At 42.7% G+C, this 26,588-nt stretch overlaps 1 protein-coding gene across 2 annotated transcripts; it reads left to right on the plus strand.

Moving 5' to 3' along the window:
• LOC116310871 (myosin-9-like) lies at positions 1 to 25,877 on the plus strand. 2 transcript variants are annotated; one of them, XM_031727799.2, is made up of 43 exons: positions 1 to 269; positions 4,019 to 4,209; positions 4,306 to 4,446; positions 4,559 to 4,715; positions 4,890 to 4,917; positions 6,141 to 6,234; positions 6,640 to 6,660; positions 7,963 to 8,055; positions 9,128 to 9,191; positions 9,585 to 9,683; positions 10,012 to 10,155; positions 10,656 to 10,751; positions 10,873 to 10,949; positions 11,031 to 11,225; positions 11,954 to 12,127; positions 12,328 to 12,501; positions 13,186 to 13,300; positions 13,562 to 13,752; positions 13,957 to 14,078; positions 14,849 to 14,918; positions 15,033 to 15,193; positions 15,709 to 15,817; positions 16,141 to 16,272; positions 16,433 to 16,639; positions 16,735 to 16,872; positions 17,004 to 17,127; positions 17,208 to 17,379; positions 17,481 to 17,693; positions 17,924 to 18,068; positions 18,151 to 18,357; positions 18,501 to 18,605; positions 18,856 to 19,008; positions 19,128 to 19,376; positions 19,694 to 19,906; positions 20,007 to 20,219; positions 20,630 to 20,791; positions 20,992 to 21,120; positions 21,396 to 21,484; positions 21,666 to 21,789; positions 23,520 to 23,728; positions 23,809 to 23,917; positions 24,035 to 24,207; positions 25,004 to 25,877. In XM_031727799.2, exons 2-43 carry the CDS (start codon positions 4,024 to 4,026, stop codon positions 25,107 to 25,109), a joined length of 5,883 nt encoding a protein of 1,960 aa, XP_031583659.1. In that variant the 5' UTR covers positions 1 to 269; positions 4,019 to 4,023; the 3' UTR covers positions 25,110 to 25,877. The 2 variants fall into 2 exon arrangements, with proteins under 2 accessions (XP_031583659.1, XP_031583665.1); XM_031727805.2 differs by lacking the exon at positions 6,640 to 6,660.
• The last annotated feature ends 711 nt before the right edge of the window (positions 25,878 to 26,588 follow it).

Here is a 26,588-nt window from a genome sequence, read left to right on the forward strand (position 1 = left end):
GGCTTACCTGCGAAAAATAAAACTGGGCCGATCCCAGGTGGAGTCGGTGCATCCTCGCTGATCCACGCCTGAGCAGCAGGAGCGCTTGACGGAGCGGACACTTGAAGACGCGACGAAGAGGAGCGGAGAGGTGGTGTTTTTGTGGACCCTCCTGAGCAGCTGCTTGTTTTGTGAAGGTGTCGAGAAGGAGGTGGAGTACTGCTGCTGCCGCAAACACGGACACAGGAAGGCGACCCATCACACCTGCAGTGCCTGTAGCTGAAAATCAGGTGTGTCCCCTCGTTTCCTGCAGGTAGAGAGAGAGAAATGCTTTAGCTGTAGCGAAGACTTCAAAGTAAGAAATTAAGAGATAAGATATGTAATGGCTCACACCTGGGCAGGTGCTCTCGTCAGGTGAAGCGCGTGCTCCATTATCGTCTCATTGACTGCTGCATTATTTCTATAACAATTTAAAGTGACTTTTTTTATTTGTTGGCGGAGACGCGAGTTTGCAGGCGTTTTTGTGTTCTCACACCTGTGAAACCAACAATCAGAGAGCTTTACTTCAACGGGCTTTAAACAATAATTCAGAACTTTAGCCTCAAACAGCTGAAAAAACTTTGTAGTTTAAAAGTTTTATTTTGGTGGCCTGTATGAACTGAGTGGAAGGTTGCATGAAGTGATGATGATAACAATATGGCACAAATTTCACAAACAGAATTTGAAGTAATTTGAGGTACCGAGAGCTCACGTTTGCCTTATTTACTGAGTTTGATGCAGTTTTTGTCACTGTTGCACAAAATGAGTTGTTTGACTTCCTTCATGTAACAAGCTGCACACACCCAGCTGCTGTGTCTGTCCTCAGGGCACAAAATTGGAGAGCAGACACCAAAGAGGACAAAGAGCAGTGCAGCAGCACATACATGAATTATTTAAAAGAAGATCCTTTTTTTTTTTTTTTTAAATTGTATGAAGGGCATATCTTGCAAAAACCAGCTGCTGATCATAATCAATTCTTCCTCTTTTGTAATTATATTTCACTGTGACCACAAAATCAGCCAAGGTCCTGCAGAAAAAACTGCCATCTCACCCTCAGTGTCAGTCAGCTCTCTGCCTGTTACACAAAGTGAAATGCAAAACATCTTCGGCTTAAAGTTGACTTTTCTGTTTTAACCTATTTTTCACTCGTCCATCTACATCTTCCAGCCACGATCGTTTCACATATCAAACATCTTGTGACTTCAGTCACATTTTAAACAATTCTCAACAACATCTCCTCCTCAGTCTGTCACCCCACCGGCCTCGTATCAGCAGCCAGGCTGCAGACGGCAGGACTCGTGTTCTGTGTTAGGTAAGAGCCACGGAAGCCCAGATAAAGCTGGGATTGACTGGCGGCCAAGAACAAAAGAGAGCAGGCGAGTGGAGGAGATGCTGAAAACGTGATGAAGAACACAAGAGAGGTGGATTAAACGGGCCCTTGCAGACAATGGGAGAGCGTGTGCAGGTGTTTGAGGGTGGATCTGTTTCCAGATGTGGTCGAGCTCTATCCCGACCTCAGCGGAGGTTCACCAGGACACGGATTTCGATAGCTAATGTTTGGATTTTAATGATAAAAGAGTAGCAGAGAATACTGAAGTAGCTCATTTTGTCATTTTGTTCCACCGTGTCAAAATGTGCAAAGGCACTGTGTGCAACTTCCTGAGGAAGTTGGCCTATTGGTGGCTTCATCAAAAAAGCCACAAGCATGTGAATCTAAAAAGTTTAGTGTAAGACTTTAGCCGTCATAGCTTAGCTTCACGCACACGACGTTCTGCAGGATTTCAGTCCTGAATTCAAGCAGAGGAAATGTCAGCGTGTTCCTCTTCCTCCCCCACTGATCTTCAAGACTCTGAGCACATAATGAACTTAGGAGAGACACAGATGACACCTTCTCCACTGATCCCTTTTATCCCTCACTCTAAGCGCACTCGCGCACTCTATCTGTGCCTTTATCTCTGCACACAAACAAACACACACACCGCTCTGCTGTTTTTCCATCATCCACCCTCTGATCCAAGAGATGTCGGCTCCTCTGAATGAGTCTCAGCATCGAGGGTGTGCAGGCTGCACTCATGATGAACGATCTTACAGCCCAACTTATCATTTCAGGATCATTAGATAAAACCGACCTGTATTTATATCCTTAATCGGCGAAGGATGGTGTTGATGTGTGGAAAACTTTATCTGCGACATACAATATCTACACCGAGTCTGATGTTTTGAATTCTTTCCCGACCTCTCTGCTTGGAGTTCGGTAGTTTCCGCCCTGCATGATGCAGCTGAAACATTGGTTTTCTAATGTTTGATTTTTCTAATATGACTTCAGGAAGGGGAAATGTTCCACTAGGTTAAGTCATCTAAAGGCTTTGAACATCAGGGGTGAGAACCGGATCCAAATAGTTTGATCTATGAGAAGCTTATCATCTCCTTTTCAGTGCTGGTTTGTCTCTTATTTTTGTGCAACAAATGAAGTGGAGATTTTGCACGCCTCAGTCACAGACGGGCCTGTTTTTGACAGAAAATGTAACTGTTGTTTAGTGGGCACGACGCAAAGCTCTAAGCTGTAAGTAAAAGATTATAAATCAGTGTTCATCTGAACAAACTCTTTTATAGGGGGAAGAAAACTGGCTGTCAATAACTTTAATTTGCCTTCACTGTGTGTAAATTTTCTTGGCAAGGTCACATCCAGTTGATTATTTAGGTTTTTAATGTCTTTCAGGGCATTTCTTTTTCTTTCTGCAGCCTTGATACTTCTCCAGGGTGTGGCTGGGGAATAATCACATTTCTCCACCTGTCCAGACTTGCTCCGACATTCCTTTCTACCACTCTGAGTGCAAAAGCATCCCTCCACAGACCTCCATCAGGCCTTTTATATATAGGCTCTACACAGAGCAGCATAGCTGCACATTTATCACCTGTGCTGGAACAGAGGGTCACGGATGATGAGCAGGAGTCGGGAATTTGTGGAATTCTGTGTAATGAGTTGGTGAGGAAGGAATGCGGGCCTGATGGGGAATAAAAGATGGACAGGTAGAAAAATAAAAGCAGTCATACAGCAGAGCGCAGCTGAAAAGAGATTAATCATTTTGTCTGACTGTGATGAGCCTCAGGTCATTAATGCGATTCCGACATTAGTATCTGGATTGTGATTGGCTGTCCCAGCTCTGGTTTAAAGTTAAAGGTGGTTGCAAGAAAAGAGGTCATAATGACACTGCGGGGAACAGCTGCAGAGCAGATATGTCCAACCTGTGGTGCAGTTCAGTTCTCATCATCTTCAAAAAGAACACAAACGCACACACATAAGCTGAGGTAGCACAGTCCTCAGTATCGGTGGTCTGATCTGAATCATTATTCTGAATATTTTTATTTACTCTGAGTTGTCACACTTGTGTCTTTTGTTCAGTTACAACACAAGAGACAACAGGAAGGATGACATGCAACAAAGCTGCCACTGTGAACACACTGCATTCAGTGTCGTAAGCCTGCCTTTATGTAGAAATCTTTCAATGAATCAAACGTGCACAGTCACTTGGATGGTCTTAAATCTTGCACAACAGTAAACGGGGGTTTTTTGTACAGACTGTGTAGGTGACTTGGACTCATGAGTCATCTGCGTTTTAAATTGTATTTTTGCCTCGACTGTGGTTTTGGGGTCAGTAAACTCTGCAGCGTCTCTGGGAGCTTGTGATTCGAGACTCAGGAGTTTGTTCGCTGTACCTGCAAGAAATTATGACAAAATAATCCAGAGCATCATATCTAGAGCCCTTAATCTCACAGAAATGGCTGCTGCAAAGTAATGTGCGTACCCCTCTGTAAGGAGGTATTTTAATTCTCACAGAAAGTTATTTTTTTTGTTATTTTTTTTGCCCAATAATTTCAGTGCTCTTGTCTGTAAGATGTGAAAGATCAGACTGTCACAGTGCTTTGATATTTGTTAAAACGCTCTTGTTCTGTTTGGTGTTTTTGTTTTTTTGTTTTTTAAAAAAAAAAAAAAAAAAAGCTACCATGACGGACGCAGACAAGTTCCTGTATGGGGACCGCAGTGCGGTGACCGACCCTCTGGCTCAGGCCGACTGGGCCACCAAGAAGCTGGTGTGGGTCCCCAGTGAGAAGATGGGTTTTGAGGCCGGCTCCATCAAAGAGGAGAAGGGAGACGAGTGCGTGGTGGAGCTGACGGACTCTGGCAAGAAGGTGAAACTGAAGAATCAATGAGCCTGCGTTGCAGTGTGTACTTTTTACTGTCCCAGCCTTGTTCAGCAAGCCTGACTCTGTTTCTGTTAATCTCAGGTGAAATTCAACAAGGATGACATTCAGAAGATGAACCCACCCAAATTCAACAAGGTGGAGGACATGGCGGAGCTCACCTGCCTGAACGAGGCCTCTGTGCTGCACAACCTCAAGGAGAGATACTACTCCGGACTCATCTATGTGAGTGGGCAGGGATCTGTTTTTGTTGCATTTTAATGTCGCCGATCTTCCTGAAATCGATGTTGCTGCTGTGCCTCGTCGACTGACTGGTCTCGTGTTCTCTCTCGCGCAGACGTACTCCGGCCTTTTTTGCGTTGTGATCAACCCGTACAAGCACCTGCCCATCTACAGCGAGGAGATTGTGAACATGTACAAGGGCAAGAAGAGGCACGAGATGCCCCCTCACATCTACGCCATCACAGACACGGCCTACAGGAGCATGATGCAGGGTAACGCAGCTGTAAAATGAGTTTTAAACACGCCCATACTCCATCAGGTCAATGATGTACCGTACAACGATGTAATTAGAAAATTACTGACATGCTTAAGGAAAAATAATGTTTAAAATGTCACACACTTCACCTTTCGTTCCTGATCTGGAGTCTCGTCTTCCTCTTTTACAGATCGTGAAGATCAGTCCATCCTCTGCACGCAAGTCTTTTTCTTTTTTTTTGCTATTGACACAAACTGCAATCATTGCATCACCCCCCACCCCCCAAAGAAAAACAACAACTTTAAGCTTTTTTTGTTTTTTAATTTTAAAAATTTGATGTCTCAGTTTTTAGAAGTGTCGTCCTTCATGCAAACACTGTAGTCTTCCATTAGACACTTGACTAAATTATTTGATTGTTCTAGACTCCCAAAGGCAATAAAAACACTGTCATTACCTCGGTTGAAGGTGGCGATGGTGCACCTGTCAAGACTTCATGAAATAAAAAAAACAAACAAAAAAATACGCACATTACACGTTAAAGCGGTTCATTATTTAAGGAAAATGAAGCCAACACGCAGAAGCAGAGCGTGGAAAAGTCCACCCCACATTCACTGGGGTTTGTGGGCATTGGTTTATTCACAGCTCTCTTAAAGTCTGAAGCAAACACCACAACACTGGGTTTGGTATTTGTATGAGGTGTGTAGTGGTATGTCATGTTTGTCTGACAAGACTTTCTCCACTCTTGTCTCGTCTGTCCAAAGGACACTGCTCTGTTCAGATGTAACTTTGCAACAGATGTTATTTTCTCCTGGCAGACCTTCCAAACAGCCGTATTTGTTCAATCTTTTTCTAACGATACTGTTGTGAACTTTGATATTTCAAGCAGTGTACGGTCTGACTTTGAAATGTTCCTCTCCTGGGAAGATTGTCAGTTTTGAATGCTTTGTTTGGAAATGACCGTATAACCCCACACTGACAGGCAGCAGCATCTGACTCTCTAAAATCGCTGCTGATGTCTTTCCTCGTCGCCATCACATCAACTCACATCTGAATGCGTCAGCCCTGCAAACTGGCAAAACGTCCGCTTTTACAGAGGCGCTCAATACTCGCAGATGATCAGTCAATAAAGTGCTTTTAAATAGCGGCACCTGGCTGCTACTTGCAATCTTAATTCCTGTACAAGCAGCAAAGGTGTACTTTAGTTTTTCACACACTGCTTCTGCATTTTGGCTTAGTTTTTGTTAAATAAATGTCTTATGCCTTAAGGTTATGCTGATATAAATCCATAGAATTGCATCATATATCACTTTAACGTCAAGCTGCATCAGTATTTACTTAAATTTCTGCAAAGTTATATTTTTCTGTGCCTTGTTGTTGCTTTTATTTCAGTTATCAATGGTAAATGTTTCATAATGTATGTGTGTAAATCTCTCTGCTGCAGCGGGGAGTCAGGAGCAGGAAAAACGGAAAACACCAAGAAAGTCATTCAGTATCTTGCTCATGTCGCCTCATCCTTCAAGTCCAAAAAAGACCAGGTTAGTAAATCATCGTCGCTTCCTTTTGCACAAACGTTGAATTACCCTGTTTCCCGCTCTGTCCTCCCTCCCCTCTTCTGACATCAGTATGAGTAGATTTCCTTGTTAGTCCATATGTTTAATGTGGTTTACTCGAGGAAGCTGTGTGCGACCGCATTCCTATTTCAGGCCTCGACGTGCCCGCCTCACCTCTGCGGCGGTTCCAACTGAAGTGGAACGCAGATGTGTGTGTTCATGTACAACTCATGTTAAATGTAGGTTATTCAGCAGGACCGGACACAAACTGCTTAATTAATCATTTCTTGAGTCGCCAGGTGACAGCAGGTTTCCTTTGCAGTTATGTAATGCGTGCACTGAAGATGGTATCAAATATGTTCAACTTTCTTTTTTCTACTTTTTCTCCAGGGCTCTGCTGTGTTGTCACATGTGAGTTCATTTATGACCTCATAAATGTCCGCTCAAGTTCTCTACTAACCCTTTTTTTTTTTCTACACATTGAACAAAATGTATTCAAGATTACACAAAACTAACTATTATAATGGCTTCACAGGAGCAGCTTGGGGCAGTGTGCTTTTTGGCTTTCTGGCTGAGGAAAGACCACTTGTGTCTTCATTAAGATCAAGCAGTTAGCTTTGCAAAAAGACTTAAAGCATGTGGAAACTGCAAACCCACAAAACATGTTATTTCATCTTAGTTTCAGCTGTATAACAACACAATTTTACCAAGCAGGTTGGCACAAAGCTTCCCATAAAAACAGCGCTTTCCATATCTTGTATTTATTATATAACAGCTCACAGTTGGCTGTGTTCAGTGTGTAAAATGATAAGATTGGGATTAGTAACTTCCAATCGAGGCCACTCTGACGGTCTCAGCTGAATATTATTTCACAAATTTGAGTTTTATTGATTTTGATTTCATTTTTAATTAATCAGATATTTATGATCAACAACTCAGCAATTTGTGTTCCAAAAATTTAAAGCAAATTTAAAAAACCTAATCCACTAAGGGCGATATAATTTTTTTTTTTTTTTTTTTTTTTTTTTCACTCCTCTGTCAGTGCTGCACTTCCTCTCTGATTCTCATTAAATTTGGCTTCCGTTTTTGCCTAAATAATAAAGACGGCTACACTGCACAAAAAAAATTCCATTCACATTAAAGAATGTGTTGTGGTTTGAGGAAATAAAGGGAAACGAGACAACAGAGCAGCTGAGCAGTAACTTTATCTGAGGCTGATCTGCACAATAGTGTTTGTCTATGTGAAACATTTCCCACTACACCCAGCAGCAGTTTTAAGCTTGCTATCTGTTTGCTCAGTATCTCCGTCATTGTTGTGTAACTGTATGCCGATTGTTGGAATCTACCTGCATTTCCTTTTGGGGTTTTTGACTAACCTGCATGTGTGCTGCTTGTGATCCCTTGTTTGTGCATGCATGGACAAAGTCTTACAGGGATTTTGTGCTTGAGCGGGCTTGCTGTGCAGTGGGAATGTGTGCTGGAATGTGCAGGAGTGTGTGTAATATGACTTTTCCTGAGGCTGTTGTTTTAATTGTGCAGACACAATTGTTTTTAATAAAGTAAATAAGTCACTGCACGTTTGTTTTCCGCTTGCTAGTCACAGAGCTGCAGGAAAAGTGGTTTAAACTTGCGCTTGCTTGACCAGCGTCCATCTGAGTGTCACGTTAAACCGCTGAATCCAACTCTGTCGTGGCTCTGACTTCTCTCTGTCAGGGGGAACTGGAGAAGCAGCTGCTGCAAGCAAACCCAATCCTGGAGGCCTTCGGCAACGCAAAGACTGTAAAGAATGACAACTCCTCAAGATTTGTAAGAGCTGCTTTTTTTTTTTTTTTTTCTATTTTCTTTAAATTTTTCAAAACAAGCTTTGAAAAGGGTTCAAACAGCAGAAGCTACCAACTTTTTCTGCCTAGCATGTATGAAGCATCAACACTTGAACTTAGGATGAATGCAGCGATCAGCTGGACTAAAAGCCCCGCCTGTCTGCTGAAGGCATCCGGACTTCTCTCTGTAGTTCTTGAAGATGTTTCTCCTCTGATCCAGGAGGTCTTTTCAGTTTTTAAAAACTGATGGAGAGTCACAGATATTTAACCCAAGTTAAATACCAAGTCCTGAGAGTTGCCGACCCACCCACCCTGTAATCATGCGAGTCATTAAGGGTCACATGAGCCAAGGTGTGAGTGGGGAAGAGATTTCAAGACTGCATTGTAGAACTGAGAGCTGCTGTTCAGTGATGCTCATTCACAGTGGACCTAGATGGCCTCATTCACCCCTTTGAAACAGTGTAACGTGTGAACATGTTGTTCATTTCAAGCACTTAAACTTCTGCAACCCGGATGACCGAGAACCGGGAAATCCAGAAGACACAACCAGGGTTTTTAAATCTCTTCACTCATAAACTCAGGACACATTTTGGGAGAATCACATTGACATTTAAGAGTCACTTTTTTTTGAAACGTGGTGCACATCAGTTTGTTTTTTTTTAAGTTTTATTGTCACATGTGCAGTAAAGACACTTCTCTGTATGATAAAATTCTTCCCTCCAAACACAAAATTCACATATAAACATAACATACTACACATAATAGTGTAGGTTTTGTTTTGTTTTTTGTTTTTTTTAAATTGTATTTCTTAAATAGTACTTACAATCGAAATATCAACTTTGAAAGAATCTGAGTTACAAAAGGTTATCTACATGTTTATACAACTACCAGGAAATGGTCCACCTTGGATCTCACACTGGTGAAAGATGCTCCCTGAGTAGAAGTTCCTGCTGTTTGGTCCAAATGCGTTGATTATTTTCAGACAAAGTCTGTAAAAGTTCAGTGAAAATTGATTTAATATCTTTTTGTGGTGGATTTAAAAATAAATTATTTTTCAGGGAAAATTCATCAGGATCAACTTTGATGTCAATGGTTATATCGTTGGAGCCAACATTGAAACTTGTATCCTTTTAAAACGTGGTGTCTTCTGGCCTAATCTGAAAAAAGCGCTAATGATCCCTTAAAATCTTACACCTCTTTCCCAGGGGCGCCAGTGAGGGTGAGCCAAGAGGGGCACTGGCCACCCTCACAAATGTAAAAATTCTGTAGGCGTCTCTGCCAAACCTTGCACCTGTTAAGTTCTGATTTTATGCATCATTAAAATTATTAGTCTGGACATTTGGCCTTCCTGTAAGAAAAGGACTGAAGTTCAGATCAAGTGATGAATAAAATCTGAGGGCTTCAAAGGTGCCAAACAGATTAAATTAATCCCTTTACCATGAACTGGTTTTTCTTATAGATGACGCTGTGCTGCTGCTCTTCCTTTTGATGTTTTGTCCTTGATTGAATTGTCAGATCTTTTGGAGAAGTCTCGAGCTGTGAGACAAGCTAAAGACGAGAGGAGCTTCCACATCTTCTACTACATGCTGACGGGAGCCGGGGAGAAGCTGCGCTGTGAGCACTGAAACCCTTTTGTCACAGCATGAATGTAATGAGAGGCTGCACAGAGCCAAGTAACTGTGCCAGCCCTGCCAGCTGCATGCGCTTTACATTTTTAATCACTGCGATCTATGAAGAGCTCATAATAATGCATCAGAAATGGCTGATTTGGGCCGCTATGATGGAGCTTCACTTTTTCTTAGCTCCGTTGTTACAGTCACTGTGACTGTGCAGAGCTCTGTTTGCGGTTGAGCCAATGCAAGGCCCAAATCTTCAGCTTTACAGAAATAAAATGAAGAGTACTTAATGAATAAATCTCTCTCTCCTTCTCATTGTTATCCAGCTGAGTTGTGTTTGGAGGATTACAGCAAGTACCGTTTCCTGTCCAACGGACACGTGACCATTCCCGGGCAGCAGGACAAAGACCTGTACGCCGAAACCATGGAGGCCTTTAACATCATGAGCATCCCAGATGAGGAAATAACTGGTACCTATCATCTTGTTTTTTGTTTTTTTTCTCACATTTTTAGGCATTAATTTATTTTAAATTCCAATGAATTGCTATTTTATATTCTTTAAACAAGATGGGTGACAAGTTCAAGAAAAGACTTTAATGCGTGTGATTTGGTGTGACATCACCATGATGCTGTTGCACAAACTTGGGAAAGGCTAGAGAAGCTTTGGGAAGTTGGGTCAGGTCGTGTATAGAGTCGACATGCTACTTTTACAAATCAAGGTTAATTTTAGACTGAACAACCTTACACCATGACCTCCTACACCATTCAGTTGTTGCGGGCTGGGTCGACCTGATGTGTAGTTGCCTTTCTCGGGAGGTGGACGTCAGGTTATGTGGAAGGTTACAGCGCAGGGTTAAAACGGCGTTCTAGTTATGCCTTTGATTTCCCGGATAAGTCAGAATATCTTTTGGGTGTTTTTAATTTTCGAGGTGACCAGACATGCAGACACTGACTTTTGTTTCTTGGTCAGGCCTGTTGAAGGTGGTGTCTGCCGTGCTGCAGTTGGGGAACATGACTTTCAAAAAGGAGCGCAACTCTGACCAGGCCTCCATGCCCGATGACACCGGTATACGCATTTACACACACCACCATCGTCTTGTCCTCTATGCATGCCTTCAGCTGCATGCCATTTCATTCTCGCATCAACCTTTGCATGCTCCAATATGATACCCGTGTTTCACCCCCAGCTGCTCAGAAAGTGTGCCACCTGCTCGGCATCAATGTGACCGACTTCACACGCGCCATCTTGTCTCCAAGAATCAAGGTCTGAAAATCTGTGATCGTTGTTGTGTCATGTCATTTTAGGAACACGTTTAATCCACATTTGTCCTGTTCCTTTCTCCAGGTTGGCAGGGACTATGTGCAGAAGGCCCAGACTCAGGAGCAGGCCGAGTTTGCAGTCGAGGCTCTGGCCAAAGCCTCCTATGAGAGGATGTTCCGCTGGCTGGTCATGAGAATCAATAAGGCCTTGGATAAGACAAAGAGGCAGGGAGCCTCTTTCATTGGTATCTTGGATATCGCTGGATTTGAGATCTTTGAGGTACATTTAGACTTAAATATTGTCTGTTTGATTTTGCATCCTGCAGAGAGAGGGAAGGAAAAAGTTCAATCAAAATAATACAAGCAGATGAGTTTAAATACCAGGGATCCACCAGCTGAAGCAAGGGACAGTCAACATCTGGATAGCAGTGAGAGTGAAAGGGAAGGTTTATAATATGGTAGCGATCGTATGAGGTATGGTTTAGAGACGGTGGCATTTACAAGAGAAGATAAGAGGTGCAGCTGGAGGTGGCAGAGCTGAAGATGCTCAGATTTTCATTGGAGGTGAGCAGGACGGTCAAGATTACAAATTAGTTCATCAGAGAGGGAGAGTCCAGGCTGAGTGGTTTGGACACAGAGAGATGAGGGATAGTGGATATACTGTACAAAGGCTGTTAAAGATGGAGCTGCCAGGCAGGAGAAAAGGAGGAAGACCACACAAAAGCTTCATGGATGTAGGGAGGGACATGCAGAGGGTTGGGGGTAGGAGAAGATCTGCAGTGGTGAGCCTTAAAGGGAGCAGCCGAAAGATTGAACTTGTATATACTTTTATACTACACCAAGTTTAGCAGTTCAAACTGTGTAACCCCATCATGATTTTTCAGCATAAATATTATAAATGTAAATTATTTTAAAAATAATCAGTTTATTTCTACAAGGAATTTTTTTTTTTTTTTTTTTTTTCCCCCCATTTAATGAAACGACTCTGTCCTTTTTTGTGTCGTGCAGCTGAACTCGTTCGAGCAGCTCTGCATCAACTACACCAACGAGAAGCTGCAGCAGCTTTTCAACCACACCATGTTCATCCTGGAGCAGGAGGAGTACCAGAGGGAGGGGATCGAGTGGAGCTTCATCGACTTCGGCCTCGACCTGCAGCCCTGCATCGACCTCATTGAAAAACCTGTACGTAAGCTTGTCATTCCTCCTCTGGCAGTAACGGTCTTAACCTGGAGCGACGCCTCCGATTGAATTACGTGTGTTCTGCAGAAATTTCCGCTTACGTTCTTCACAGCAAACAGTTGTGCAATAATTCTGGCATGGAAACCAAACTTCATGGTTAAGTGGATTCCTCTGAAGTGTGTGTGTGTGTGTGTGTGTTACAGGCCGGTCCTCCTGGTATCCTGGCCCTGCTGGATGAAGAGTGCTGGTTCCCCAAAGCCACTGACAAGTCGTTTGTGGAGAAGGTGTCTCAGGAGCAGGGCTCACACCCCAAGTTCCAGAAACCCAAGAAACTCAAGGATGATGCAGATTTCTGCATCATTCACTATGCTGGAAAGGTCAGATGTGAAATCATTTTTATTTTAGTCTTAATTAGTATTTATTTTTATAAATAAATGACACACAACATTTTTAGTAGTAGTAACTGAAATCTGAAATCTTATAAATTTGCTCCTGAACCTGCAAATAATACAGCAACAGTGATTTCAAGGCTTATCTCACAAGAATACAAACTACTTTGGGAGTGATGTATTATAAGTTTACTTTGTCCATGTATTTCCATCTCCTTACTACTTTGCACTATTGCTATTCTTAAATGATGAGTGTAATTTTCAGATACTCTAACGCTGTATTTGAGTCAGATGGCGCTCACTTTGTGATGTTTTTGAAAGGGAGTTTTTCCTTCTCACCGTCGCCGAGTGTGTTCTCATAGATCATCTGATTATTTGGGTTTAGGCAACTGTTGTAACTTGGACATTTATAAATAAAACTGAATAAAAAATATTAAGGTCACAACTTGTGTTGTACTTTCTACGTGCCACTAGATGGCAGCAAAATGACAGCCCACACAGCATTCATCCATCAGTGTATTTTCTGAACCACTTATCCAGTTCAGGGTCACGGGAGTACAAAAACACCTTTACCAGGTGCATGATTTATTCATTGCAGCAAAGCATCAGGTTCATAATTCTTTCTATATAAAATGGGGCATTTGTGTGTTGTTTTACATCCGTCTCCTGCAGGTGGACTACAAGGCAAACGCATGGCTGATGAAGAACATGGATCCTCTGAATGAGTGTGTGGCCACTTTGCTCAACCAGTCTACAGACAAGTTTACCTGTGACCTGTGGAGAGATGGTAGGTCATGTGACTGACTTTATCTGCAGTGTGTGTGCGTGTATCCAAGAGGCCCAGTTCTTTGAGTGTGAGGCATAAAAATTTAGCTTTATAAAGTTAATTTAATTCTTTTGCGTGATGTAATGCAAAAGACAGACTACTAAGGTTCATTAGAACAAATCTGAAATTGTATTGCTTCACTAGTGTCAGCACCATTAAGAGCCAACAGTCACACAATGATCAACACAGCTGAACTCAGTTGTGCTCTGTGCATCTTAACAGTGGATCGTATCGTTGGCCTGGATAAGGTGGCAGGAATGTCGGACTCTGCGCAGGGTGCGTTCAAAACTCGAAAGGGTATGTTCCGCACCGTGGGTCAGCTTTACAAGGAGCAGCTGACTAACCTCATGACCACCCTTAGAAACACCAACCCCAATTTCGTCCGCTGCATCATCCCGAACCACGAGAAGAAGGTACTGAACAAACTGCCACACTCGATACATTTCTCAGCACTGCAGGTGCAGATAAACTGTTGCATCAGTCACGTGTCGTGATTAAAACTGTTCATGTGCATCTGCCAACTTGAGCCTGTTTATCTGAACCATGAAACTGACAGCATTTCTAGGATTAATAAATGGAACACATGAATCCATCTTTTCAATCGTTTCTTCCTCCAGGCTGGGAAACTGGAAGCTCACCTGGTTCTGGAGCAGCTCAGGTGTAACGGAGTCTTAGAGGGAATTCGGATCTGCAGACAGGGCTTCCCCAACCGCATCGTCTTCCAGGAGTTCAGACAGAGGTAGGTTTAAAAAAAACAAAACAAAACAAACAAACAAAAAAAGGCAGATTGTTTTTGTCATCTTTTTTTAATTAATTAATTTTCTATACATTATATAAGAGGTTTAGGCTCATTTTTATCCACCGCTAAATAAACTCTCCCATGAGGGCATTTCATACAAGAATGATGGGCTGTTATTTCAATTGTATTCATTCTTTAAATGTTGATATCCTAATTAAACCACCTCAGTGTCTAAGTAGAACAACAGCAGTCTGAATGCTAAATAAACTCAAAATTGTTTTCTCCTTAACTTGAGGCAACAACTAGATTTTTTGTAAATGTGTAATTGGGGGAAATATTTCCCCTTTAGGAAATGGGTTATATTAATTTATCTTGCAGTGCAAAAACTAAAAATGTAAACTGGATCAAACCACACCTTTTGTCAAATCTACATACAAATCCTTATTCTTAGTTTTCTTTCAAATAAACAAACTGACCAGTCTCACAACACCCATAGGTCACAAACATGAAAATAAATGATCTACATTTGATTTGAATCAGAAGTGTTCAGGATGTCCCTCTAGTTCTGCACGCTCAACACTTCAGATGCAGAGTAAAAATTAATTTTATGTTGTGTACACTTTGGGGGGGGAGGCTTTATAACAGGAAAGGACAGAAAAAAACAACCTATTTGTTCTATTACATGGATTTGATTTTACAGATTAGTTTTGACCCTAAAAGTGTCAGCATTTTTATCTGCTGATTTATTTAATGGTGATCTTCTCTCTCAGGTATGAAATCCTCACTCCTACCGCTATTCCAAAGGGATTTATGGACGGCAAGCAAGCCTGTGTGCTCATGGTAAGAACAACACAATCAACAGATCAGCTGTAGAAGCTGTCAATTTATCATAAGAGGAAGAGGACTCATCACAAGTCTTGTTTTATGTTTCACTGAAACACTTCTGCATGTCAGATCAAAGCCCTGGAGCTCGACCCAAACCTGTACCGCATCGGTCAGAGCAAAGTGTTCTTCAGGGCTGGAGTCCTGGCCTACCTGGAGGAGGAGAGGGACATAAAGATCACCGATGTGATCATCAGCTTCCAGGCCTGGTGCAGAGGATATGTGGCCCGCAAGTATGAGACATCAGCTATTTTATTTTATTTGGGGCGACCGTGGCTCAGGGGGTTGGGAAGGGCACCTGTAACCGGAAGGTCGCCGATTTGATCCCCGGCCTCTCTGTCCTGGTCGTTGTGTCCTTGGGCAAGACACTTTACCCTACCGCCTACTGGTGTTGGCCAGAGGGGCCGATGGCGCGATATGGCAGCCTCGCTTCTGTCAGTCTGCCCCAGGCCAGCTGTGGCTACAACTGTAGCTTGCCTCCACCAGTGTGTGAATGTGAGCGTGAATGAATAATGTCATTGTAAAGCGCTTTTGGTGCCTTGAAAAGCGCTATATAAATCCAATGCATTATTATTATTATTATTATTATTATTATTATTATTATTATATATTTTTTTTTTTTTTATTTTTTTTTTTTATTTCAGCTAGACCCTTTGCACATGGGCAACATTGTAGCATGCTGTGATTTCTTACTCAGTTCTCATAATCTGCTCTGCAGAGTAATCTTTATTTGTTATTATAATTATAGAGCGTTTACCAAGAGACAGCAGCAGCTGACAGCCATGAGGGTTATCCAGCGAAACTGCGCCGCCTATCTCAAACTCAGGAACTGGCAGTGGTGGAGACTTTTCACCAAGGTAACAGATGAATATTAGTGTTTTGTTTTTTTTTTGTTTTTTTTTTTTCCATGGGTGGGGTTAGAGATATGACTTGGGACAAAAGTAAGCAGACCAGATTAATTGGTTTCAAGGCCACTCCCTTTGTGACAAATGACATTAATTGTTTTAGAAAACTTAAAGTTAAATTTAATTAATTAATTAGTTTTAGGAGTTTACCTGAACTTGCCAAACTGTCTCCAATCAGTTTTTATTTTAGTGTTAGTAGGTTCACTTTTCTTGCTTTTAGTTTCCCTTGAGTGCCATTTCACCACTTTTTTTTTTTTTTTTTTTTTCTCCTCCAGGTGAAGCCTCTGCTGCAGGTGAGTCGGCAGGAGGAGGAGATGCTGGCCAAGGAAGAGGAGCTGATTAAGGTGAAGGAGAAACAAGAGCAGGCTGAGGAGCTGATCAAAGAATATGAGGCCAAGCAGCAACAGGTAAGAATCACATATTAACCTTTTGATCAGTTAAATTTTCTCTTGTGTGAATGTGGCAAAGTTTAAACCTAGAACATTAAAAAAAATTCATAACAACGCATGTGTCACAATGAGAAGTCTTCTGAAGCTTGGAGCTTTAACCTTTGTTCTCCTCTGGTAGCTGAATGCAGAGAAATTGGCTCTTCAGGAGCAGCTTCAGGCTGAGACGGAGCTCTGTGCCGAGGCTGAGGAGGTGCGATCCCGTCTGGCCATCAAGAAGCAGGAGCTGGAGGAAATCCTCCACGAAATGGAGTCTCGGCTGGAGGAAGAGGAGGAGAGGGTCGTTCAGATGCAAAATGAGAGAAAAAAGATGCAGCAGAACATCACGGTCTGTAAAGTCCTGGCGACGGGCTTTAAGAGGGCTCAAAATGTTCTTTTGGAACGGTATTAATATCATTTATTTGTATTTATTGGTTCATACAGGAGCTCGAACAGCAGCTGGATGAGGAGGAAGCAGCCAGGCAGAAGCTCCAGATGGAGAAAGTGACTACAGATGCCAAGCTGAAGAAACTCGAGGAGGACAACATGGTGCTGGATGACCAGAACAACAAGCTTAACAAGGTGTCGTACATCATGCTAACATCCCCATACTGACGATTTCACATTACAAAGAATATTTCTTTAACCCTGAAATATTCCAGCAGAATAACAACAATTTAAATGTTCATATGTTTTATGAATTTTTACCTCAGGAGAAAAAACTGCTGGAGGAGAGGGTTTCTGAGTTCACCACCAACCTTGCTGAGGAGGAAGAGAAGTCCAAAAGCTTGCAGAAACTCAAGAATAAACATGAAGCCATGATCACAGATTTGGAGGGCAAGTGTTTATCATTGAGACTGTTTTTGAATCCACTGTGAGTCGATTGCAGTTTTCCTACTTTTTCTTTCTTAATGCAGAACGTCTGAGAAAAGAGGAGAAGGTGCGCCAGGATTTGGAGAAGAACCGTCGTAAACTTGAGGGAGACTCGACCGAGCTCCATGACCAGATTGCAGACCTGCAGGCCCAGATTGCTGAACTCAGAGCTCAGCTGGCCAAAAAAGAGGAGGAACTCCTGGCTGCACTTGCTAGGTTAGTCCAATACTTAATTCGTTTGGTTTTACTGTTTGCATTTCAAACTAACAAAAGGAAGACTGACTTTGTTTTATTAACTCTTTCTGCCTAACCTCCAGGATTGAGGAAGAATCTGCAGCCAAGAACATGGCCCAGAAGAAGATAAGAGAGCTTGAGGCCCAGATCTCAGAGCTCCAGGAGGACCTGGAGATGGAGAGGCAGGCACGGTCCAAGTCTGAGAAACAACGGCGAGACCTCGGAGAGGAGCTGGAGGCACTCAAGACTGAGCTGGAGGACACTTTGGATACCACTGCAGCACAGCAGGAGCTGAGGTGACAGTCAGGCTTGCATAGATGTGACCCAACAATTTATTGGAAAATGAGATGACCGATTCCTTAGAAGTTCTGGACCTTAAGTCTGTTTATGTTCACTTGAACAATACAAATCTGTATGTTAGGAGCTTCAAGACTAAGATAGAAAGCCCTTCATCAGTTACTGAATGTAAACGAACTGTTTGACATTTGTGCTTCTGGTCATTTATTTCCTCCTCCTGTCCATGCAGGAGCAAGCGTGAAAGTGAGGTTGCCCAGCTGAAGAAGACACTCGAGGATGAGGCCAAGGCTCATGAGCAGCAGATGGCCGATATGAGGCAAAAACACAGTCAGGCATTCGATGAGCTCAACGAACAGCTGGAGCAGGCCAAAAAGGTTATTTTAAAAACTGGTCAGAAGATGGAGGTGTCAGCATTCATCCTTAATAAAATAAAAATGATGTCTGTTGCTCCTGCAGAACAAAGCATCAGTGGAGAAAACCAAGCATGCCCTGGAGAGCGAGTTAAATGAGCTGCAGATCGAGCTGAAGACTCTGACTCAAGGTAAGGGGGACTCGGAACAGCGTCGCAAGAAGGCTGAAGCCCAGGTTCAAGAACTGCAGGTCAAATTTGGAGAAAGTGAGCGCCAGCGGCAGGAGCTCACTGACAAGATAACCAAGATGCAGGTATGTCTAGTCATCTGGAAGGAGTGATTTATTTATTTAAGGGGTAGAAAGTTGATTAACTGCTTGTACAGGAGGAGGATGTAGCTGCAAATGAATTATTATTTAATGGACTTGTCTTTTTTTTTTTCTTTCATCATATCTAGTCAGAGTTGGACAACGCAAACAGCCTTTTGAGTGCAGCAGAGGGTAAGAACATCAAATCCAGCAAGGACCTTTCTTCTGTGGAGTCTCAGCTGCAGGACACACAGGTGAAAATGCCAAAATTCATTATTACTTCTAATGAAAATGGTTTATATTTGTAGTTTATATGCTATAAAACTTAGCAACACGTATTATATTCGAGGAAATAATCATTTCATGTTACGGTTTTGTATAAAAAAAGATATTTTTAATAAAAGTAATTCAGGGTGGACATCACTGGTCAAAGTCCTGAGCAAACCAGTAATAAAAGTTATTATACTCTTCGGATTATATTGTTCTATTTCCTTCACTGAACAGGAGCTGCTTCAAGAGGAGACTCGTCAGAAGCTCTCCCTCTCCACACGCCTGAGGCAGCTGGAGGAGGAGCAGACCAGCCTGCGGGAGATGCTGGAGGAGGAGGAGGAAAACAAGAAGAACGTGGAGAAGCAGGTCTCCACTCTGCAGACCCAGGTCGGTCCACAATGCAATACAACACAGCAGCCAATAGAGATCTTCTTCTCTGCTGTAACCTTGTTTCAGTTACCACAGCTCAAGAACGTCTACAAATGTTTCTTTTTCCCCCACCTCAGTTGGCAGACATGAAGAAGAAGCTGGAACACGAGGCCTTGTCGTTGGAGGGGGCCGAGGAGAGCCGCAAGAAAATTCAGCGGGAGTTGGAGAGCATGACACTGCAGCTGGAGGAAAAGACAGCAGCATACGACAAACTGGACAAGACAAAAACCCGTTTACAGCAGGAGCTGGATGACCTCATGGTGGACCAGGACCATCTGAGGCAGATCGTGTCCAACCTGGAGAAAAAGCAGAAGAAGTTTGATCAGGTATCAAAGGGCCATAAGAGCAGACTGTTTCCTACTGTTCTAGTAAGATGTGATTAGTGGTTATATTTCTTTCTTTAATATGCATATGAAGTCGGATTGTTGTTGTGTATGAAGGATTGTTTGCTCAACACAGTAACGGAGAAAGTAAAGAACCGAGACGTTGACAAAAAGTCATGTACCTCTCACACATAATCGATTTTAAAATCTTAAGGGTGTGGTAGAGTAACCCGATTTCTCAGCCACTTGAGTTGAAGAGGAAAGTGGATCTTTTGCTTCACAAATGAAGCAGTTTATTTCTGCTGTTCTTCTCCTGTTAGATGCTGGCAGAGGAAAAAGGTATTTCTACTCGGTACGCTGAGGAACGCGACAAGGCTGAGGCTGAAGCCAGAGAGAAGGAGACACGAGCGCTGAATCTGGCTCGTGAGCTGGAGACCATGACGACCCTGAAGGACGAGTTGGACCGAACCAACAAACAGCTCAAAGCTGAGATGGAAGACTTGGTCTCGTCCAAAGATGACGTCGGCAAGAATGTAAGACGGTGCCGCCGTCCTCTACTTGTCTCAGCAGAAGTTAGTCATGAGCAACACTTTGCATTGATAAACAGATTTTGAGTAAACTTCTCACCTTCAGGTTCATGACCTGGAGAAATCCAAGCGTGCCATGGAGCAGCAGCTGGAGGAGATGAAAATCCAGCTGGAGGAGCTCGAGGATGAGCTGCAGCTCACAGAAGATGCAAAGCTACGTCTGGAGGTCAACCTGCAGGCCATGAAGACGCAGTTTGAGCGAGACCTGCAGGCCAGAGACGAGCAGGGAGAAGAGAGGAGGAAGCAGCTTGTTAAACAGGTGCCAGAGAGAATTTACAGACACATTGTAGCAAGCAGAGGAATCTTTACAAGAAAGCACCACACAGCTCGCTGTTTGACCCCAAGCTGGTAGGGGGAGCTCCTTATTAAACGCTTGCTTGTGCTACACTGTGCTTCGAGGGTCAATAACAAAACCGAACTCACTTATTGTACTTCATTCTTTCCATAAAAAACAATAACTGTTTTTTACCACAGTATAAACACAACAGTTAAGAGAACAGTTAAAAGTAATGTAACCATAAAACAAGAACATCTAAACAGCAGCACATGTCCCAAGGCATGATGGGAGAGAACTAGCAGCTCCCCCAACACTCCACAATATAATTACTTTCCAGATATATAATATTTGGCTGAGCCATAATTTCTTTCTTACCCGTTTTAACCTCAAAGGTGCGAGAGATGGAGGTTGAGCTGGAAGATGAACGCAGGCAGCGCGCTCTAGCCCTCTCATCTAAGAAGAAACTGGAGACAGACCTGGCCGACCTCGAAGCCCAGATCGATGCTGCTAACAAGGGACGCGATGACGCCCTCAAACAGCTGAAAAAACTCCAGGTAAAATATGCAAGCGTGCATCCATAAACACAACACAGAATGTAATACAGAGACTTGCCACTCTAAAATTAGGCTATTATACATTTAAAGATGCCATAAAACCGATTAGCGGCCATTGTCATAGTTCTTAATTTTTTGTAAAATGAGCTGACAGCCTGTATTTAAAGGTTCACCTTAAATACATTATGTCCACACTCCAGGCCCAAACGAAAGACATAATGAGAGAGCTGGATGAGCTTCGTTTGTCCAGAGATGAAGCTGTCAACGGAGCCAAAGAGACTGAGAAGAAGCTCAAGACCTTGGAGGCGTCTATGCTGCACTCCCAGGAGGTATGAACCAATGGAAATGAAATGGCGATTACAGAGTGACGTAACTGTGAGAAAATTAGCCAACATAATAAATATTTAAGAGCTAGACGTTTCTTGCAAAGCTTCCTCAGTGATGACTTTATGTATCCCAGTCTGCTTTTCTGGAGTCAGAACTGTAGAATGGGGTCTTCATTTAATGCAAATGATTACTCTGAGAACATTTTCAATGTGTTGCAATCTTACTGTTTACATGTAACTCTGTAGTATGTTAAACTTGAGCCTAATGTTTCCTCCAGGAACTGTCCGCTGCAGAAAAACTCAAGAGACAGGCTCAGACCGAGAGGGATGAGCTCCAGGAGGAGCTGAACGGCAACAACACCAAGATGTATGAATGAAATACTGGCGCGTGTGTGTGTGTGAGAGTGATCACGAATGGTAAAATTAAATATGGAAACTCGGATTTCAGGAACAACTTTGAGTCTTACTTTTGCCTGCAGAGGCTACATGTTTGTCTCGGGACACCATCACATTAAGCGTCACCTTCTCTCTTCCTCATTTGTTTGCAGTTCTCAGCTGAATGATGAGAAGCGAAGGCTGGAGGCTCGTATCGCCGAGCTCGAAGGGGAACTCGAGGAGGAACAGCTCAACACTGAAATGGTCAATGATCGCCTGAGGAGAAGCACACAGCAGGTAGGAACACCTGTTGATTGTTAACATCTTATTTTATAAGGAGGACAAATATTTAATGTTAAGTGTTTCTATTGGTCATCAGTTATCACAGGAATAAAGTGAACACTTTAGTTGAGTAGGTTTAAGAATATATAAAACCGGTTACAAAAAAAAAAAAAAAAAAAATGAAAGGGGTTGCCTTTCATGAGTCTGCCACAATATCAGATTTTCACTACGTGATTAATCATCAGAATCAGAATACTTTATTAATCCCTAAGGAAATTATGTGGGTTACAGTTGCTCCAAGATGGTAACAGTGACAGACTAAACTATTTAAACAATACAATATGTTATGTTAAGAATAGCACTAATATGTACAAATCGCTTAATTATAATCATCAAGAATTTACAGAGGTGATTATAAATAAATGTCAAGAATATTACAGAGGCAGAATATATATGACATTTGACTCTAACCTGTGAACTTTGTCATTTGCTATTTTACTGTAGAGCGTGTGCAAAAAGGGTGTAACTATTGCAGTGTTTACAGTGTGTTAGATGGAGGAGTTGTACAGGGAGATGGCCACAGGCAGGAATGATTTCCTGTCGTTCAGTGGGGCTTTTTGTTAATCTGTCTCTCGTTGAACGTGCTCCTGTGACTAGCCAGCGCGTCACAGAGTGGCTGGGAGGTATTATTCAGCATTGTCTTATCTTGGACAACATCCGCCTCTCAGACACCACCCTGAGGGAGTCCAGCTTCATCCCTACATCCCTATAATATTACTGGCCTTTTGGATCAGTTTATTGAGTCTATTGGCATCTGCGACCCTCAACCTGCTCCCCCAGCATGTAACAGCATAGAGGATGGCACTGACCACAGCCGACTCGTTAAAAAATCCGGAGCATTTCCGACAGATGTTGAAGGACCTCAGCCGCCTCAAAAAATAGACGATTCTGGCTTTTCCTGTAAAGTGCAGTGGTGTTTTTAACCCAGTCCAGTTTATTGTCTGTGTATACTCCAAGGTATTTTTAGTCCTCCACAATGTCCACAGACTCAGACCCAACATGAACAGTTTATGAAAGACTCCACAAAGCTGGGGGGCACAAGCCTTGAGGACATGGGGACTCACCCTGTCTGGTGTAGCAGATTTGCCTGAGTGGAGTCTCCTCATCTGAACCTGGTCATGAGTGAAAGTTGATAGGTGGGGGACGGATGTCAGGACTTTCACAGGTGGCAACGGTGCTATGTTGAGAGGGAGGGAGAGACAGTGGTGTGGTTCCAGATTTCGGGGGGAGGGCGCATTCACTGCAGTGTCACATCTGTTGGAAAAAACACATTCAACTCGTTAGCTCTATTCTCACTCAAAGGAGAAGAAAGAACTACACTTTTCCAGCATGCAGCATTCAGTTGTGAGTAACGGAGCAGGGCACAGTAATGTTTAAGCCGAGGAAAATGCAGTAGGAGCAGGCAACAAATCTGGGTCTAACCTATAAATTAATTCCTCAACATTCACGAAACTCCAGCGTTTACCTCAACATTTTAAAACCTGCCTAACCTGGTTGGTAATTTTGCAGTTTTGTTGTGAAAAGTTGGTTGTTATGCAAATTTATTCATCTGTAAAGTGTTTAGAAAAACTGAGTTTGAATTGTTGAATTGAGTCTAACTTTAACTATGAAGGCACTGGATTGGTTACAGAATTTGGCATGTGGTTATCAGCAGTACTGTAACTCTCCTGTGTGTCTGACACAAGGTCGATCAGCTGACCTCGGACCTGAGCACAGAGCGCAGCAACTCCCAGCAGCTGGAGGGCGCTCGCTCACAGCTGGATCGCCAGAACAAGGAGCTGAAACTGAAGCTGCAGGAGCTTGAAGGAACCATCAAGTCAAAGTACAAGTTCACCATCACCACCCTAGAGGCCAAGATTGCCCAGCTGGAAGAACAGCTCGACGTAGAGTCAAAGTGAGGGGGGATGAAATGGACCGTTTGTTTTATATACTGCATTGGCTTTCTTACTGCAACATATCTCTCGTTTACTGCAGGGAGCGTCAGCAGTCCTCCAGGCTGACGAGACGCACGGAGAAGAAGCTGAAAGAAGTTCTGCTACAGATCGAAGACGAGAGGCGCAACACGGATCAGTACAAAGATCAGGTTAACCCAATCACGCCTTACTTGTAATTTCAAAGTTATTGGTGGACTAAGACATCCTGATATTTGAGCCTGACTCCTTGCTAATGTGCTTGTTCCCACACTGACTGTTCCCCGCAGGCTGAAAAGGCAAATAGCCGAATGCGTCAGCTGAAACGTCAGCTAGAGGAATCGGAGGAGGAGTTGACAAGAGCCAACGCCTACCGCAGGAAGCTGCAGAGGGAGCTGGAGGATGCAGCTGAGTCAGCAGACTCGATGAACCGTGAGGTCGTCTCTCTGAAGAGCAAGCTTAGGTAGTGGCATTTATCGGGGAACTCGTGTTGGTTTTTTGTTTGTTTTTACATGAAAATTCTTTTGTTTCCAAAAAGGAAATTTGTTTTATATTCCATGTTGCCAACAGTACAGGCATTATAATGACCACGTGCATACAAAGCACAATTTAGTAACTCTTAAACATCAAAATCTACATTAATTGTGGGCATGGCTGCTGCACTAACTCGATGCCCACCATACTGTAGGCTGCTATTCAGAACTTTGAAACTTTAAACTTGCAATATGCAGAGTGTCAAACCAAGTCCAGGATATGAGGTGTCACACAAAATTCTCCTGGACTGTTTAAAACAAATAGTTAGTAATGACAGTGTGTTCGGGTTACCAGCTGAGCAGCGCTCGCCCCATTGAGACGACATTTGACGACCTTCCTGAACACTTAATGATGAGTTTTGACACCTCAGTATAGATCAATAAAGAGGACCATTAGAATAGTTTCCTAGGTTTTCCAAGGGTAGCTGAATAGGCAGAGACCACCCTCACTAACTTCTGATGCAAACCTAGTTGTTGTGTTCTGCAAGTCCTGAAATATGACACAGACTGCTCAGTTCTTTAAGGGGTAAAGAATTAAAAGACGTCAAAAGCAGCCTGTTTATGTTATGCATTATGGGAAAGTGTACAATTGAGGGTTTTCTTAAAGCTTGAGGCAATCCAGGACTAAAGCACAAAGTGAAGGATGCCCAAAATCCAAAAGTGCTACATTTGTTTTAATGTTGTTGTTTTGTTTTTTTTCTTCTTTTTCTTTCTCTTTTTCTTAAGGCGTGGAGACGTGTCTCACACTCTGCGACATACCCTGAATCGTATTGGGGACAGCGACGAAGATGGCGGACTGCCGAGTGAATCATCTGAATCTGCAGCTCAGTGAAAAGCCAAGAGGGAAATTCTGACCACAAAAATGATGCATTTAAATGTAACCTTGCATCCCCTCCCTCCCTTCATCCTGCTTTAAATGTAATGCATTTCTATTTGGCCAAATCTTACTCGTCTCAGCAAATGTTTTCTATGAAAGCTTTACATATATAAACTTTCTTAGTATATTTTTCTACTTAACGTGTATGTCATAACACACATCACTGTTTAAACAAACATTCCAGTTTCCATTTTATCTGAGATGGAGGTCGATGTGTTGATTTAAATGGGGGGGGGAAATGTTGTCACTTTGTGCTAGTTTTGGACACTCTAGTAGTTCTGGGAGTTTTTGTGCTAAACACTTTGCTGGTGTCAGTATAAAGTCGGTACTGTATGCCCTTCCTCTCACTCTGTTAATACCTCAGCCAGATTGCACAATGCCAACTCAAACACTTACGACTGAAATGTTCAGATGTTTCTAAGTGGAATGCAGTAATATAGGTGGTTATCCCCCACCCCACCCCACGCACTGGCTTTATACTTTACTGGTGTTGGGTCATCATGTATTGGATCTGTCTCCTGTTTTGTGCGATGCTTTGCAGCTGAAATGGTTTCTATTGGCACATTAGTTTCTACCTGCTGAACTTGCCCTATTTTAGGTAAATACCTGCCACTGTATTAACCAAGAAATTACAAGACACCGATGCCAATATTGTAAGGCTGTTCTACATTTTATAAAATGCCTTAAATCAAATAAATGGAGAATAAATGCATCTGAATCTTGTGTCTTGTGAGATTATTCACTTTGATGAGCTGTAGTTGATTCAGAGGCGGCCTTTGGGCTGGTTTCTGTAATCATGTGTCCACTTTATAATGACTGAAAGGTTCTGTGGGATAATCTGCAGATTTTAAAACTTGAAATCTTGGGGTTTCCAAAGTGTTTCCTCTTTGTCATGGTGTGTGGTGGGGGTTTTTTTTGGTTGGTTTGTTTGTTTGTTTTTTGGGGGGGGCAAAATGTTGCGCAACTCCATGTTGGGTACTCCAAGTACCCAAAGGAGCAGTTGCAAAGCTTCAGGGAAGATGTTATTTTGGCCAACCATGCTCACATTTCACTGTTGTGGCCTTCATCAGCACAATCAGACATGCAGAGCTGTGTTGCTGTGGTGACCCCTTGTGAGTACGGAGGCTGCCAAAAGTAGTTTACTTTCATTTAAACTTGGCACAAGTGGTTTGGTCAATTATAAGTTTGTAATAATGCTTTTGGTAATAAATGTTATGCTATTGGAAATCCTGGTTATTTCCCTGTAAATGTTGCCACATTTGTTGTTTGAGCAGCAGACTTGAGTATGTGGGTTGCACCCATGAGAAACTTGCCAAACCTTTGCCAATGGCAAACAGCTTATTCTGCTATTAACTCTTGCTTGGTGGTGTTTATTGGAATTGGATGCCTTTAAAAGATTGTCAAAAAAGTTTTTGTAAAATCTTCTTTGGCTGC

Source organism: Oreochromis aureus, linkage group 6 (genome assembly GCF_013358895.1).
Source record: "Oreochromis aureus strain Israel breed Guangdong linkage group 6, ZZ_aureus, whole genome shotgun sequence".
NCBI lineage: Eukaryota > Metazoa > Chordata > Actinopteri > Cichliformes > Cichlidae > Oreochromis > Oreochromis aureus.

Excerpts from the sequence above, each read along its gene's own strand:
- LOC116310871 (XM_031727799.2), top strand. The coding sequence starts at position 4,024 with ATGACGGACGCAGACAAGTTCCTGTATGGGGACCGCAGTGCGGTGACC. Across the intron at positions 4,447-4,558 it reads ACTACTCCGGACTCATCTAT|ACGTACTCCGGCCTTTTTTG; the intron begins GTGAGTGGGCAG and ends TCTCTCGCGCAG. Across the intron at positions 18,069-18,150 it reads AGCTGGAGCAGGCCAAAAAG|AACAAAGCATCAGTGGAGAA; the intron begins GTTATTTTAAAA and ends TTGCTCCTGCAG.